Source organism: Hemicordylus capensis, chromosome 1 (genome assembly GCF_027244095.1).
Source record: "Hemicordylus capensis ecotype Gifberg chromosome 1, rHemCap1.1.pri, whole genome shotgun sequence".
Classification (NCBI taxonomy): Eukaryota; Metazoa; Chordata; class Lepidosauria; order Squamata; family Cordylidae; genus Hemicordylus; species Hemicordylus capensis.
The window spans coordinates 449,616,582-449,633,485 of record NC_069657.1 but is presented as its reverse complement, the minus strand read 5'-3'; the positions used below and the strand labels follow the sequence as shown (position 1 = coordinate 449,633,485).

At 46.5% G+C, this 16,904-nt stretch overlaps 1 protein-coding gene across 2 annotated transcripts; it reads right to left on the bottom strand.

Annotated features, from left to right (window-relative positions):
* Positions 1 to 3,093: 3,093 nt before the first annotated feature.
* Positions 3,094 to 16,382, bottom strand: LOC128323938 (zinc finger BED domain-containing protein 4-like). Of its 2 annotated transcripts, none has more exons than XM_053247914.1 (2): positions 16,255 to 16,382; positions 3,094 to 5,290 (listed from the first exon to the last, which is right to left on the bottom strand). In XM_053247914.1, exon 2 carries the CDS (start codon positions 5,279 to 5,281, stop codon positions 3,419 to 3,421), a length of 1,863 nt encoding a protein of 620 aa, XP_053103889.1. In that variant the 5' UTR covers positions 5,282 to 5,290; positions 16,255 to 16,382; the 3' UTR covers positions 3,094 to 3,418. The 2 variants fall into 2 exon arrangements, with proteins under 2 accessions (XP_053103889.1, XP_053103898.1); XM_053247923.1 differs by lacking the exon at positions 16,255 to 16,382 and adding an exon at positions 16,111 to 16,248.
* Positions 16,383 to 16,904: the final 522 nt, after the last annotated feature.

Below are 16,904 nucleotides of genomic sequence, written 5' to 3'. Positions count from 1 at the left end.
GTGGCTTAGGTCAGGCCCCAGATCCTGCTGCTTCCTTGGCCACTCTGGTGGAGCAATGCCGCAAGATTGCTGGCCACTTCCACTGGAATGAGAAGGCAAGGCACCTGCTCAAGGCCAGGCAGGTTGAGCATGGCCTGCCTGAAGACCTGCTCCCCTGGGATGTTCCTACCCAGTGGAACTCCTTTGCCAAGGCAAAGAGGCACCTTTTAACATGGTGATTCTCTTTATTTAGCAGGAGGAGAGTAACTGGCCCTATCTAGCCCCAGCACAGGACCTCCAGTGACTGTTGCTGGTCTCCACCTTATGTTTCTTTTCTTAGATTGTGAGCCCTTTGGGGACAGGGATCAATCTTATTTATTTGTTTGTTTGTTATTTCTCTGTGTAAACCACCCTGAGCCATTTTTGGAAGGGCAGTATAGAAATCAAATGAATAAATAAATAAACTTCACTTTTCTCTTGCTCCAGTGCATGCACGAGCAAGAGGGAGCCCTCCGCAGCCTGGCAAGGCATGGTAGCTTGGATGTGTGCACACTGGTCCATGTGGACTGGCAGCTCATTTCCGAGCTGGTCTCAGTACTTGAGCCATTCTGTTCCACCACAAACAGCTTGTGTACTGAGGCAGCCATGCTGAGCCAGACTTTGCCCGCGGCTCTTCTCCTCGAGAAGGCCATGGGTGATCTCCAGACCACTCTGACCACCGGGGATGCAATTGCCCTGGCAGGTTGGTTGAGGACTGGGGTAGTGGAGCTGATCAAGACACCCCTGGGTGCATCTGCATGGCATGTCCTGGCATGCATCTGCGACCCAAGGATGAAGGGCAATCCTGTGCATCCTGGCGAGCTGCCCAAATGGAGGGGCCTCCTGATCGAACACCTCAGGCATGAAGAGGATAGGAGGATAGGTGTAGGTGATGCAGCAGATGACCAGGAGGAGGGGGATGGGTCGCAGCCTGGCAGTGCGCATCCCACCCCCAGCAGCACTGCCACCACCACTTATTTCCAGTCCAGCAGCATGCAAGAGGTGGCATAAGACGAGGAGATGGAGCCATTCCACTTTTAGGCGACATGTTGCAAAGTCTGACCGGACTTGGCACCCATTGCTGTCTGGTTCCTCTCATGCCCGCCAACCAGTGTCTCGAGTGAGAGGTTCTTCTCCATGGCCGGGGACGTGGTGACTCCTCTGCACTCATGTCTTCTTGAAGGCCAACCTCCCCCTGCTGGGCTACCTCGAGCTGGCTGTGGAGGGTGAGTGACTCGCGCCACCCCCTATGCAGCACCTCCCACACCACGGCAGCTCATCCCAGCCAAGATGTGTCACAGTCCCTCCCTGCCCCTTAGTGCTGCTGACACATCCAGACACGCACACAGGCACCACTGCACTGCCAGCGTGAGATGATGGACTGCTGCTGTGCTGGCACTCAGGGCTAGGGCAAGTGAGTGCTCCCTGCATCAGGGGTTCTCCTAGATTTTGCTGAGAGAGATGACAACTCCCATTTTTGTGATGGCTGGCCACCATCGAGACTAGGTACAATGTGCATTGTAGTCACTGTCTCAGCAGCAAACGTCTGTGGTGGATCCCTCCCTTTTGCAGGAGTGCCCATTTGCCTGGTCCTGAAGGCCGGAAGACAGAAGCATCACACCATCCATCACACAGGCAGGCTGCTGCTGCTATGGGATGCTTTGTGCTGTACATGGCATGCTTACGTTTGAATTACACACACACACACACACACACACACACACACACACACACACACGAAGGGCGAGCACACTGTCACAGAGGGTTTGCTTGCTTTCCCCCTTCAATGTGAAAGAATTTGCTTTTTCCCATTGACTATTTTGAATATTGATGCCAAAATGAAAACGACGGATGTGTCCAGTTGATAATGTGGTGCTGATGCTGGGGATGTGATGGCGAGTTGTTGTTCATGCGGCATCTCTCTTTTCAAATGTGGCTTGGCTTTCACTGGTCTATATTTAATGTTGGTTGTCTGAGACTTTGCTTTGCTTTATTCCACCCATGGAAGGACTGTGACTGAAGCAGCAGCACATACACACATGCACCCCCGCCCCAAGGATGAGCTTGCTGCCGGTGCTGCCCTCCCAAATGTCTGTCTCACGCAGACTTGGAGAGCACACACAGCATTCTGAGGTGACAGCCAAACGTTTACCCCTAAATCTTAATCTTCCCTTTTCAAGCATCTGTGGTGTAGGACAGACAGACTAGGAAGCCCCAGGTTCCACTCCCTGCTCAGCCAAGAAGCTCACTTTGTGGCCTTGGGCTAATCACTCTCTCAGTCCAGCCTGAGCCTGCCTCATGTTGGAGATGCAGCTCCTGATGGCATTGACACTTGGCACATAGGAAGCTGCCATATACTGAGTCATTCCATTGGTCTATCTAGCCCAGTACTGTCTTCACAGATTGGCAGCAGCTTCTCCAAGGTTGCAGGCAGGAATCTCTCTCAGCCCTATATTGGAGAAGCCAGGGAGGGAACTTGGAACCTTCTGCTCTTCCCAGAGCTCCTCCATCCCCTGAGGGGAATATCTTAAAGTGCTCACACTTCTAGTCTCCCATTCATATGCAACCAGGGCAGATGCTGCTTAGTCGAGGGGACACGTCATGCTTGCTACCACAAGACAAGCTCTACTCTCCTGGGCACAACAGCCCAATTGGCCACTAGGGGTATTGGAGTAGAGAGACTGAGGAAGGGAATCCCCTCTGACTATGCTCTCTCTGTCCAGATCCCCCTTGGTTAGTTCCCATTCTCTTACTTGAGACACAGACTGGCATATTCTTCCTCCCATCTCCTGATGCGGTGAGCAGCTAGGCAGTAGGCTATCTATACCTGATGCATTTCATAAGCCCACTAATTTGCTTAGAACTTTAACTCCATTTCTCCAGACAATATTAATTAGCAACACACTTTTTACATGTGCACTTCTGCTGCAGGTGGGAATGGATAGGTTATCTAACCCCCTCCAGGACTGGCATAGCACAAGAGAATAGAGAGGGAAGAAACATGCATGCCATACCAAACTCCTCACAAGGCCAGTTTCCTATCCTCTTGGAGATGCTCTAGAGATGAACACCAGCTGAGATTTTAGTAACTTTTATTTAAATATTTCAGATCCATTCAAAGCAGATGATTAAACAACATACATTTTCATATGTCAATAACCCTTACATCTGCGAAACATGATGCGGTGTAAATTCCAATACAATATCCCAATTCTGTTTCATGCAAAGAAGATTTTAAAAGGCGCAGCAATGCAAGACAGTCCTAGCTATTAGCACCAGGTGTTGAAGAATCCCAATAATGCCACTGTCCTAGTGTGTCGTATCCTTCCATGAAGCCAAGACTTTGTGAATGGTTACTAGACATCAACTTCTGCAAAGAGGGGTGGCATCTCTTTTTGTCTCAGGCCATGGATTGGCTTCCAGTTTCTGTGCTAGTATTGGAGACCCCGGATCCCGCAGCTATCCAGTTTCTGTTCAGTCTTTTGAGTGCAACCCTTACCTCACATCTTCCTGCTATCATCAAGTCTTCAATACCAAGGCCTTCCCTCAAAATGAGAGGGCTGGGAGGGCATGAGAAACACCGGAATGCCACTGTAGAGAGGGATGGCCATATGTATTTTTTTGTGATCCAGTAGACCAGGGGGTCCATTTGTAAAAAAACAGGGTCTATGTTGTCCTGAAGGTAAGATTCCAGTTCTTTGCTTACTATCTCAGTCAAAGAAGGAGTTACATAAGCACTAGACAAGTTTAAGTATTCCTTCTCAATCTGCTGTGTCACCCAAACCTTCAATTGCCACTTTTTCTTCTCTATGTCTCCCTTCAGGTATTTATGGATGTGGTCCCTGAAGCAGGGATGAAGCAAGGTTGCAGTCTGGTACAGAAGGTTTTCTCTGTCTAGACCTAGCTTACTGTGGTTTTCCAGAGATTTCAGCAGCTCAGTGGCAAAGCGAGTAGCAGCAACAGAAACAGTAAAATTTGACTCTTGCAGCAGCAGCGGGAAGCATCCTTTTACCTTGTCCTCAAGCAACTGGAGCTCAGGAAGGACTTGGCCTAGGTTAGCATCTTCCTTCTGAATTGTAGTGATGGTCTCTTCAAAGGGCTTCAGGAGGCAGGCCAGATGGCGCATCAGGCACCAGTCCCGACGTGTAAAGAAGAGGCCAGGGATCTCAGGCTCAAGAGCACTGAATGCCTTTCGTCGGGCAAGTAGAAACTCCAGTAAGAGAAAGAGGTTATTTGATGCAGTTGGCATCTTCTCATGAAGAAGTTCCTGGGGGAGATGATACAGCAACTGCAATTCTCTTAGGCGTTCGTGGGCCACTGGGGATTGCTCAAAGTGAATGCTGACTTTGCATAGGACTTGCCAAACCCATAAAATGAGAAAGTCTTCATTTCTCACCTTTTCCATAACTCCTTTAATCAGCTGGCCCAAGCAGTCAACAGGGGAGAAAACCCATCCCAGACAACAATCTCCAACTGCCTGTGGCACTGCCATTGTAGGTGTCACCACATACCCCACTTGCAGCTGCATGGGATGGAACCACTTGTCCCTCAACCTCTTTAGATTGTCGAGTATGATTCCAGTCAAGTTGCTCGGCTCAGCCTCATACATGATCATCACTGCCTGGCGCCTCCACAGAAGTAAACCGTTGTTCACAACCCAGTGTGCTACAAAAACCAGATAGCCTGTGGTTGGTCCAGTCTCCCAGTAATCAATGGTGAAATGGACCATTGGACAGAGGGACTTTCTCAGGTCTTGCTTAATTGCTCTACCGATGTGTTCTAAGGTTCGTTCATTTGAAGCAGCATTTTCAACTGGGGGCAAAGCCTGGCCACTTTGGTGTCCAAGGAATGCAGCATTGCTTGCACTTGTAGATGTACTGCTCAGCAGTGGGGCTCCATCACTGCCATGGTGGCTTGTGGCACTAGAGGCAGGGAGTGATGTAGTTCTGGGATGCATGGGAGGACCAGGGATTGCATCTGTTGGGCTGACTGAGCAGAATGCCTCTTCCTCTTCAGGGAGAACACTTGGCACAGCTGAGACATTGAGCTCTGGGATGGAAGATTCGCTGCCCTCTGGCTGCACCTGTGGGATGGCGGACTCCCTGGCCTCTGGCTTCACCTCTGACGATGATGGAACTGTGTGGCTCTCTTGTCTCTCATATGCAGCAAGAGCTTGAGGGGTTCTCTCCCAAGGACTTCTAGGCACAAGGTCTTCAACTTCCGTATTGGGTGCCTCTTCTGGTCTGTCGCCTAAGCTTCTCATGGTGGTGAGCTGCCCGGGAAGACAGAGGACAAGACAGAGGACAAGTTAAAAATAGTATTATTTATTCATACATTCCAAGTCCTGGTGTACTGTGATAGCCAGGAGTACAATCTGAGCATCAGCAAGCCCCTCAGTTCTTATGTCCTTATTGGTTGGCTTAGTTTAGGGAGCCTGGGATAGCCAGCTCTTTTTATTTGTACCTCTGAACTTGTCAACCTCCTCCTAGAAAAGGTTTGTTTGTTTATTTTTATTAAAACATTTTTATACCGCCCCGAACTCTGGGCAGTTTACAACAGAATAAAAACAAAGTAAGACATTTTTAAAGACCAAAATAGGGAGGGGGGAAACACACACACATTACAACAATTTTAAAATTTTAAAATAATATTTCAAAACAGCATTAAAACCATTAAAACAACATTAATCATAAGCCTGAGTGAAGAGATGTGTTTTCAAAGACTTTTTAAAAGCTGTCACAGATGGGGAGGCTCTTATTTCACTAGGGAGCGCATTCCAAAGCCTCGGCGCAGTAGCGGAGAAGGCCTGTCCCTGAGTGGCCACCAGACGAGCCGGTGGGAACTGCAGATGGACCTCTCCAGCAGATCTCAGTGGGCGGTGGGGACACGATTGCTCCTAAGCATCCCTTCCGACCTGCTGCAAAAAGGGCCCCTTGGTATACTGAGGAGCTGCGGGGGCTGAAGCGGTTGGGTAGGCGACTAGAGCGCAAGCGGAGGAGAACTCGGTTCGAATCTGACAGGATTCAGCACGTGACCCATTTGAAGGCTTACGCGGTGGCAGTGCGCGCAGCGAAAAAGACATTCTGGTCTGCGCGCATTGCAGCTGCAGGTACACGCTCGGCGGAGCTATCCCGGGTTGTGAGGAGTTTGGTTTCTCCTCCTCCTACTTCCAATCAGTCCCCGGGGTTGCTCTGCTGTGATGCCTGTAATGGGTTCTTTGCGAATAAGATCTCCTGTATTCGGGCTGACTTGGACTCCACTATTTCTGCAAGGTCTATGGAGGAGGTGTCCAGCAATCTTTCTTGCAGTATTAGATTGGATCAGTTTCAATCTGTGACTCCTGAGGATGTGGACAAGCTGCTTGTTCTCTGGATCCTTGCCCGACTTGGCTGATTCTATCTAGCAGGGAGATTGTTGGAGATGGCCTAATTAATATCCTAAATGCATCGCTGAGGGAGGGTAGGGTGCCCCCCTGCCTGAACGAGGCAATGATTAGACCACTCTTAAAGAAGCCTTCCCTGGACCCCATAGCGATGGACAGTTACAGGCCAATCTTCAATCTCCCTTGGTTGGGCAAGGTGATTGAGAGGGTGGTGGCTGACCAGCTCCAGGCAGTCTTGGAGGAAACTGATTATCTAGACCCATTTCAAACTGGCTTTAGAACAGGCTATGGAGTTGAGAAAGCCTTGGTCGGCCTGATGGATGACCTTTACTGGGGAATCGACAGAGGGAGTGTGACTCTGTTGTTTTCTTCTGGATCTCTCAGGGGCATTCGATACCATCAACCATGGTATCCTTCTGGATCGCCTGGGAGAGTTGGGGATAGGGGGCACTGCCTTGCAGTGGTTCCGTTCCTATCTCTCGGGCAGATTCCAGATGGTGGAGCTTGGTGACAGTTGCTCCTCAAAATGGGAGCTATTATATGGAGTCCCTCAGGGCTCCATTCTGTCACCAATGCTTTTTAACATCTACATGAAACAGCTGGGTGAGGTCATCAGGAGGTTTTGTGCTGGGTGTTATAAGTATGCTGATGACACCTAAATCTACTTCTCCTTTTCATCCCCAGGAAATGGCACTCATTCTCTAAATGCCTGCCTGGAAGCAGTAATGGGCTGGATGAGGGAGAACAAATTGAAGCTGAATCCAAGCAAGACAGAGGTGCTCATTGTGGGGGCTCAGAATCTGAGGGGTGAGTTAGATCTTCCTGTGCTGGATGGGGTTACACTCCCCCAGAAGGAGCAGGTGCATAGCTTGGGAGTACTCCTGGACCCAGGCCTCACCCTGGTATCTCAGGTGGAGGCCATGGCCAGGAGTGCTTTCTATCAGCTCCGGCTGATTCGACAGCTGTGCCCATTCCTTGAAGAGGATGACCTCAAAACAGTGGTGCATCAGCTGTTAACCTCCCAGCTTGACTATTGCAATGCGCTCTATGTGGGGCTGCCTTTGTACGTAGTCTGGAAACTTCAGTTAGTTCAGAATGCGGCAGCCAGATTGGGCTCTGGGGCAACCCGGAGAGACCATATGATGCCTGTTTTAAAACAGTTACACTGGCTGCCAATATGTTTCCGGGCAAAATACAAAGTGCTGGTCATTACCTTTAAAGCCCTGAACGGCTTGTGTCCAAGATATCTTAGAGAGTGCCTTCTTTTACATGATCCCCACCGCACGTTAAGGTCATCTGGGGAGGTCCGTCTCCAGTTGTCACCGGTTCGTTTGGTGACGACTCAGAGGCGGGCCTTCTCTGTAGCTGCTCCTGGACTGTGGAATGCACTCCCAGTGGAAATTCGTAATCTTGATTCTTTGCTGTCCTTCAAGAGAGCCCTGAAAACCTATCTGTTTGGCCTGTCCTTTCAGGGTTTTTAATTTAGTTTTAACTGTTTTAATCTTAACCTGGTTTTCAGGGTTTTAATTGTTTTGATAGTTTAATTGTTTTTTAAGTTGTTTTAAATTGGTATTTATATTTGTATCTCTGTTTTAATTGTTTTTAATGTTTTCTATTTTGATTGTAAACCACCCTGAGCCATTTTGGAAGGGCGGTATGTAAATCAAATAAATAAATAAATAATAATAAATAATTAAATAAAATATCGAAGAAGGCGTTCCCTTAAATACCTAGGGCCCAAACTGTTTAGGGCTTTATCAGTTATAACCAACACGTTGTATTTTGCCGGGAAACATATCGGCAGCCAGTGTAGCTCCTTCAATACAGGAGTTATATGGTCTCTCTGAGATGACCCAGAGACCAGCCTGGCTGCCGCATTCTGGACCAGCTGTAGTTTCCGGACTACGAAAGAGGGCAGCCCCGCATAGAGCGCATTACAGTAATCCAGTTTGGAGGTTACCAGCAGATGCACCACTGTTTTGAGGTTGTTCACCTCAAGAAAAGGACACAGCTGGCGTATCAGCCGAAACTGATAGAAGGCACTTCTGGCCACCACCAGACTCAAGAGCAGCTGCAGCTAACTGAGCCACTTGGTTAGTAACAAGGATCCTAATCAGAAGGTAAACTACAGATCTGCTCAGCTGAAGAATTCCTGTCCTTTTTAACAAGGGCACTAGAAACTGCTCTAAGGCTGCCATACATAGCACAATGTTGGAGACAGAGTTCCAGTGCACCAACCTTTTGTACCGACTATCCTAATAACCACTATTATTTATTTATTTATTTGATTTCTATACCACCCTTCCAAAAATGGCTCAGGGCGGTTTACTCAGAGAAAGAAAAAATATAGATAAGAAGATGGATCCCTGTCCCCAAGGGGCTCACCATCTAAAAAGAAAGGTTAGATACCAGCAACAGTCACTGGAGGTACTGTGCTGGGGGTGGATAGGGCCAGTTACTCTCCCCCTGCTAAATAAAGAGAATCACCACGTTAAAAGGTGCCTCTTTGCCAAGTTATCATGGGTTAGGGGCATTAGAAGTAGAGGTAGCTAGTGAGAGTCTCCTTACCTGTCCCTGCTTTACCTCTGCTTTATGACACCTGCCTTGACTCCTCAGGCATTTCCTGTGAGAGTCACAATCCCTACTTTTCCTCTTGGAAACATCTCTCTCCCCCTCTTGCCCTATTCATTATGTAGCCTATAGACAGGATTAGGTATTTCCTAGCCAAAGGCCAACGTAAGGTAGAGTGTGCCATCAAGTCAATTCCGACTCCTGTCGCCCACAGAGCCCTGTAGTTTTCTTTGATAGAAAACAGGAATGGTTTACCATTGCCTCTTCCTGCACAGTACGCAATGCCTTTCAGCATCTTCCTATATTGCAGCTGCCCAATATAGTACCAGTGGGGATTCAAACCGGCAACCTTCTGCTTGTTAGTCAAGCATTTCCCAACTGCACCACCAATAAATCTTAATATTTTGATTCTGCAAGAATCTAGATGTGTCTTCTCTAAATAGCTTCAACAGTTCTACTCTAACTGGAGTGGCTAGCTTCCTTAGTGCTCTGCTTATTAATCACAAAACCCATCAAGGGTAAATTACACCCACCTACACAAAACACAGCAGAATATCCTCTACCTGATGGGCACTGCACATACAGAGATGTTGATGTACTGGGACCTTTGCATATGCCACATCTACCTATGTTGGCATAGTTTGAAAATGCAATTCAGTGAAAGTTTGTCACACGGCATATTGCAACAGGGATTGTTGAGTGAATGGTTCAAAACAGCAAGCATATGTTCAAAGGGACTTCACGGGATGGCCCAGACCCCAGGAACGTGATTTACATGGGGATGCAAATGGCCTCTGCGCATGCATGGAGGCCACAAAAATGGAATGTGCAGAGGCCTGAACATCAGGAGGTCGGCAGGGGGCTTGGAGGAGCTGGAACTGTGCACGGCAGCACACCGTTGGAGACTGGTGGGGTTCTCCAGTCAAGAAAAACCATAGGCTCTGGGACAGTAGAAACAGACACAAGAGCAAAGAAGGCAAAAGGAGTTGGCAACCCAGCCCAGCCCAACCCAGGCAGAGTTGCACTGAGCAAACACAAGCAAAAATGAAAGCAACACCACAAACTGAGGGGTTTGCACGAGTGACCAGCAGGTGCCAGAGTGAAAGCGAAATCCAGTCTGTCAGTAACCCCGGTACAAGCATACCTGGGAGAACAGAACACTGGGGCTCTACAGGCAGGTTAGGAAAAGAGAAACATGACCTGAGCGTGCTGCACACGGAAAGGTGACCAGCATCCCAGATGCAATTAAAGCCAAAAACATTAAGACAGCAAGGTAACAATCACTTAAGATTTCTTTTTTTTTTTTAAAGGAAGCATGAGTAGTGGGAACGACTCGCTCATTTGATGGGCAGGCTGGAGAATCACGGCTCTTGGAGGTTTTCCTTTAGAAATAGCAACTGCTCCACCAAACCAGGCTCCAAGCAAGTGCGGTGGGGTGTCACAACGTCACCCGCCTATGAGAACACCCTCCTGCTTGGAAAGCTGGTCGCTGGGCAAGACAGCTGTACCGGGTGACTCAACAGATCTGGCCACATCTGCCTCCCTGTCACCCAGTAGACCCGGGGATTGCAGGTCTCCTTCTCCACTGCTTCTGCCAGGTAGTCTTACCCCCATGGCCCCTGCACCTGCCTACAGCTAGGCAGGGCACCCAGAGCGGCTTGTCATGTGTAAGAGTTAGTAATTCTTATTCATAATTTTTTTTATATGGCTGCTCCATAAGAAGTTGTGCTCTGGGTGGCTTGCCAAGTCAACACCACATACACACTTGCAAGTATAAGCCAATCAAGCCATACAGAGCAAAGAGACATGCCATACTAGGAAGCAAGTTAAACATGCCACCACAGCCTACAATAAGGAAAGAATGAGGCTGAAGAGAAAAAAATCCAATGATTTACAAAATCATAATCTTATATAAGGTACAGGAATATAATCCAAGTAGTATGAAAGCAGAAAGAGATGCCTGCCCAAACTCCCTTACCAAGCACACATTCATCCAATGATGCCCTTCAAGAAGGCCATGCCAAGAGGGGAGGGCAATGATTTGTTTGTTTGTTCATTCATTCATTAAAATTCTATACCACCCAAACTTTCATCTCTGGGTGGTTAACATAAAACAATTAAAACACTTATTATTATTATTATTATTATTATTATTATTATTATTATTATTATTATTATAAACAACCAGTCAATAACACCTGTCTGACTGTGTAAACAAGAATGATAATAATTATTATTACTACTACTACTACTAAAAAATGTATACCTCCCTTTCAAAAGGCTCTGGGCAGTTCACATTTAAAAAACCATTAAAATCAATTAACAAAACAAAAAATATAAACTACATAAATAATAATTAACAATTAAAACATCATAAAACACCAATTAAATAGCCAAAACAATTTAAAAACAAGTTTTAAAAAGCAGAGAGAGCTTGGTTAAAGAGATGCATTTTCAGTAGTTTCTTAAAAATTGCCAGAGATGGGGAGGCTCGTATCTTATTAGGGAGCGCATTCCACAATCTTGGGGCAGCAGCTGAGAAGGCCCGTCTCTGTGTAGCCACCAAACGAGTTGGCAGCAACTGGAGATGGACCTCCTCATATGACCACAATGGGCGGTGGGGCTTGTACTGAAGAAGACGTTCTCTTAAATACCCAGGGCCTAAGCCGTTTAGGGCTTTGTAAGTTATAACCAGCACTTTGTATTTTGCCTGGAAACCTATTGGCAGCCAGTGTAGCTCCATCAACAGAAGAGTAACCTGGTCTCTCCTAGATGACCCAGAGACAAACCTGGCTGCCGCATTCTGAACCAACTGAAGTTTCCGGACTACGTACAAAGGCAGCCCCACATAGAGCGCATTACAGAAGTCCAGTCTGGAGGTTACCAACAAATGTACCACTGTTTTGAGGTCATTGATCTTGAGAAATGGGTGCCGCTGGCGTATCAGCCGGAGCTGATAGAAAGCACCCACGACCACCACCTCAACCTGAGAAACCAGGGAGAGGTGTGAATCCAGAAGTACTCCCAGACTGTGAACCTGTTCTAGTTGGGGTCACACTTCCCCAAAAGGAACAGGCAGATCAAAATTGTCTCTAGAATTCTGACCCCGCACAATAAGTACTTCCGTCTTATCTGGATTCAGCTTCAGTTTATTCTCCCTCATCCAGCCCATTACTGCTTCCAGGCAGGCATTTAGGGAGGGTATGCCAACTCCTGAAGAGGTTGACATGGAGAAATAGATCTGGGTGTCATCAGCGTACTGGTAACACCCAGCTCCAAATCCCCTGATGATCTCTCCTAGTGGTTTCATGTAGATGTTAAAAAGCATTGGAGAAAATATGGAGCCTTGAGGAACACCATACTTAAGCTCAGATTTTGAAGAGAACAATCTCCAATCGACACCATCTGAAATCTGTCTGAGAGGTAGGAGCGGAACCACTGTAAAACAATGCCTCCCACCACCAACATTCTCAGACGTTGCAGAAGGATACTCTGGTCGATAGTATCAAAAGCCGCCGAGAGATCCAAAAGGACCAACAGAGTCACACTTCCTCTGTCAATTGCCAATTGGAGTTCATCCATCAGGCTGACCAAGGCAGTCTCCACCCCATATCCCACCCAAAAACCAGTTTGAAATGGGTCTAGATAATCAGTTTCATCCAAGACCGGCCGGACCTGAGAGGCCACCACCCTCTCAATTATCTTGCCCAACCATGGGAGGTTGGAAACAGGCCTATAGTTGCTCAACTCTGAGGGGTCTAACGCAGGGTTCTTTAGAAGTGGTCTAATAATTGCCTCCTTAAGACAAGGAGGCATCCTGCCTTCCCTCAGAGAGGCATATAAAAGTTAAATTAAATCAATAGTTTAAAATCAACCATAAAATTAAAACAGACCATTTTAAAAAGCCGAGATAGCTTGGGTGAAAAGATGGGCTTCCAGGTGTTTTTTTAAAAAAATTGCCAGAGATGGGGAGGATAGTATCTCAGCATGGAGCACATTCTACAATCTTGGGGCAGCAACTGAGATGGCCCATCTATGTGTAGCCACCAAATGAGTTGGCGGTAACTGGAGACAGACCTCCGCTGATGACCTCAATGGGCAGTGGGGCTCATAGCGAAGAATATGCTCTCTTAAATACCCAGGGCCTAAGGCATTTTGGGCTTTATAAGTTATAACAGATCAAAAGTTTGGGGCAGTATAAAAATTGGATCAATCAATCAATCAATCAAATAACTAGCACTTTGTATTTTATCCAAAAACCTATTAGCAGCCAGTTTAGCTCCATCAGTAAAGGAGTGACGTGGTCTCTCTGAGATAAGAACATAAGAACAGCCCTGCTGGATCAGGCCCAAGGCCCATCTAGTCCAGCATCCTGTTTTGCACAGTGGCCCACCAGATGCCGCCGGAAGCCACAGACAAGAGTTGAGGGCGTGCCTTCTCTCCTGCCATTACTCCCCTGCAACTGGTACTCAGAGGCACCCTGCCCTTGAGGCTGGAGGTGGCCCACAGCCCTCTGACTAGTAGCCATTGATAGACCTCTCCTCCATGAAGTCATCCAAACCCCTCTTAAAGCCATCCAGGTTGTTGGCTGTCACCACATCCTGTGGCAGAGAGTTCCACAAGTGTATCAGGCATTGTGTGAAAAAGTACTTCCGTTTGTTGGTCCTAGACCTCCTGGCAATCAATTTCATGGAGTGACCCCTGGTTCTAGTGTTGTGTGAGAGGGATGACCCAGAGACCAACCTGACTGCCTCATTCTGAACCAACTGAAGTTTCAAGACTACATACAAATACCGAGTCTGACTTTAGGCCCCACGTACAGCACATTACAGAAATTAAGTCTGGTGGTTACCAACAGATGTACCACTGTTTTGAGGTCATTTATCTTGAGAAATGGGTGCCGCTGGCGTATCAGCTGGAGCTGATAGAAAGCACCCCTGGCCACCACCTCAACCTGCGAAACCATGGAGAGGTGTGAGTCAGAAGTACTCCCAGAATGTAATCCTGTTCTTTTTGGGGAAGTGTGACCCCATCTAGAACAGGTAGATCAAAATAGTCTATAGAGTTCTGACCCTGCACAATAAGGACCTCCATCTTATCTGGATTCACCTTCAGTTTATTCTCCCTCATCCAGTTTAGGCAGAAGCCACAAGACAAGCCCTTCTAGCATGGACCTCAGTGTCAGGCACTGGAAACCTTGAACCAGAGATGAAGACATCTTGCTCTGCATCATTGTGGCAGCTCACCAGAAGAGCTGCCCTACATGCTGTGCATAGGGAGCATCAAGCCTGCTGACTAGAACAAAGTACTGAAGCCTGTGAAGTCAACAATTCTCACGTGATCCAAAGTTTCAATTGAGTTTCATTTGGCCCTATAAAGCCTCTGATGTTGACCTGCCTCCATCTTTTGAGAGAAGACCAATGTTCTCTTTAGGAACATAGGAAACTGCCATCTACTGAGTCAGACCATAGGTCCATGTAGCTCAGTATTGTCTACCCAGACTGGCAGTGGCTTCTCCAAGGTTGCAGGCAGGAATCTCTCTCAGCCCAATTTTGGAGATGTCAGGGAGAGAACTTGGAACCGAGATGCTTGAAACGTTTTCAGGTTTTTTCAGCAGCTTTGTTTGGGTTCTGATTATTTGTTTCCATTATTGTTCTGATTTGATTTTCATGTTTGTTTTTCTTCTGACTGTAAACTGCCCCAAAAGGTCTTCTCCTTCAGGAGCTGTATCTTTCATTCATTCATTTGATTTCTATACCACCCTTCCAAAAATGTCTCAGGGTGGTTTACACAAAGAAATAATAAATAAATAAGATGAACCCCTGTCAACAAAGGGCTCACAATCGTTTAAAAATGATTAGATAGACACCAGCAACAGTCACTGGAGGTCCTGAGCTGGGGGTGGATAGGGCCAGTTACTCTTCCCCTGCTAAATAAAGAGAATCACCATGTTAAAAAGGTGCCTCTTTGCCCAGTTAGCAGGGGTTATGCCAAGTTAGCAGGGGTATACACATTCATTAAATAAATCTACACTCACAAATATGAATCCACAACCCTTCTGTGATTTTAGAAGAAAGAATTCCCTCTGAAAGGCAAGAATGGAAGAGACCAGAAGTTTCTAAATGCTCGGTGGTAGAGATGCTAGATGCTCTTCCCAGAGCAGCTCCATCCCCTAAGGGGGCTATCTTACAGTGATCACACTCTTAGTCTTCCTTTCATATGCAGCCAGGTTCAACCCTGCTTAGCTAAGGGGACAAGTCATGCTTGCTACCACAAGACCAGATCCCTTCCTTTCACCACCTCTGGTGGTGACTTGAAGTCAGGTCTTCTCTGCAGCTGCTCCTGGCCTATGGAATCCACTCCTGGCAGAAATCTGTATTTTAGGAGTCCTAAAGACTTACTTGTTTGTCCTGGCCATCCAAGGTTTTTAAGTTATTTTTGAGTATTTTCATTGGTTTTCAATGCTTCTGAATTGTTTTGAAATTCTTTTAAGCAGCGTGTTTTGAATGGTGTTTCTTTTTATGTTTAAAACTTGTGCATCGCCCAGAACCTTTGGATGGGGCAGTCTAGAAATGTAATGAATAATAAATACATACAGAATATCATTGGCTCCTGCCATTCCAAAGTCCAGATGTGCTACAAACTCATAGACTGATCAGTATGAGAGGATTCACTCTGTGCGAACTCTTAAAAGCTTATGGCCACGTTTGCTTCCAATTCTAGTCTGCCCAATAGCCACTGCTGCAGTAGTAGCTCAACTCTGCTTTAATTCCTGTTCCCTTCTTATCCCTTTGCAGAGACAGTGGTTGAAAAATGCCATGACTTCTCCATGATCCTCCCCATCTCTGGCAATTTTCAAAAGACACCTGAAAACACATCTCTTCAACCAGGCTTTCTCAGCCTTTTAAAACTTGTTTTTAAATTCTTCAGATTATTTAATTGTTGTTTTACAATGTTTTTAATTGTTAATTATAGTTTTTATAGGTTATTATTTTTGTTTTAATTATTTACTGACTTCTCCACCTATGAAAAATAAGTAGGCTCAGAACTAGACTGTATACTTCCAAGAGCAGCTAAGTAGGAGAGAGAGAAAGAGAAAACCTGTTCTTCATCACACCACTGCTTGGAGAAGCTCTCACCCTGGAGTTTTCCCTTTGGTGCAACTCTCAACCTGGAGAAACTCCTGGAACTGGCAAGTCTACAAGTCAGAGGACTCCTCCCATCAGTAGAAATATCACTCACCCCACCGTTGCAAGTTCAAAAAAAAAAAAAAGGCTACTCACTTTCTCAATGCAGAACCAGCTTCTCAATAGCCAGTTGTAACAAAAAGGTCAAACAGGCCACTGGAAAGAGCTCCTTTTTATAAGAAGTTAATGACTGGCAGAGTTGTCAGCCCCAGCCAATCCTCTGACAGCAGACAAAAAGGCAGGTTAATTAATTCCATGGAACTGAATGGAGAAGGCAAATCACAGCTGAAGCTTTGGGGATTCTTTGCTATCAGTGCTAAATGCTAAGATTTACTTAGGTGGAACTGAGTGAGTAAGGAAGCAGAAAGGAGGAAGCACTTAATGGCACAACTAAAGGAGACAGGACAGGAGGGATATGGGGGAGTGGAGTTTAAGAAGTCTAATTTATTTTTTAGAATTCCTGACTGTCTTCTAGTTTGTATTATATACCTCAAGCTGCCTTGTATAATCTCAGTATTGTCCATCTAGGTCAGTAATTTCTACCCTGACTGGCAGCAGCTCCTGAGGATTTCTGACAAAATCTTTGGCAGCCTGACTGGTAACTGAAGGACATGAAACAGGCTAGGAAGAAATTGACAGTTTCATGGTCAAAAACATGCAATTTTAATATCAAAGTGATCTTGGCTCAAGTTCTTCAAAGACGGGGAATCAGAACCTAAGTCTTAACAGACATGTCACATGATCAG

Bases quoted from the DNA above. Each gene is read 5' to 3' on its own strand.
- LOC128323938 (XM_053247914.1), bottom strand. From the start codon at position 5,281: ATGAGAAGCTTAGGCGACAGACCAGAAGAGGCACCCAATACGGAAGTT.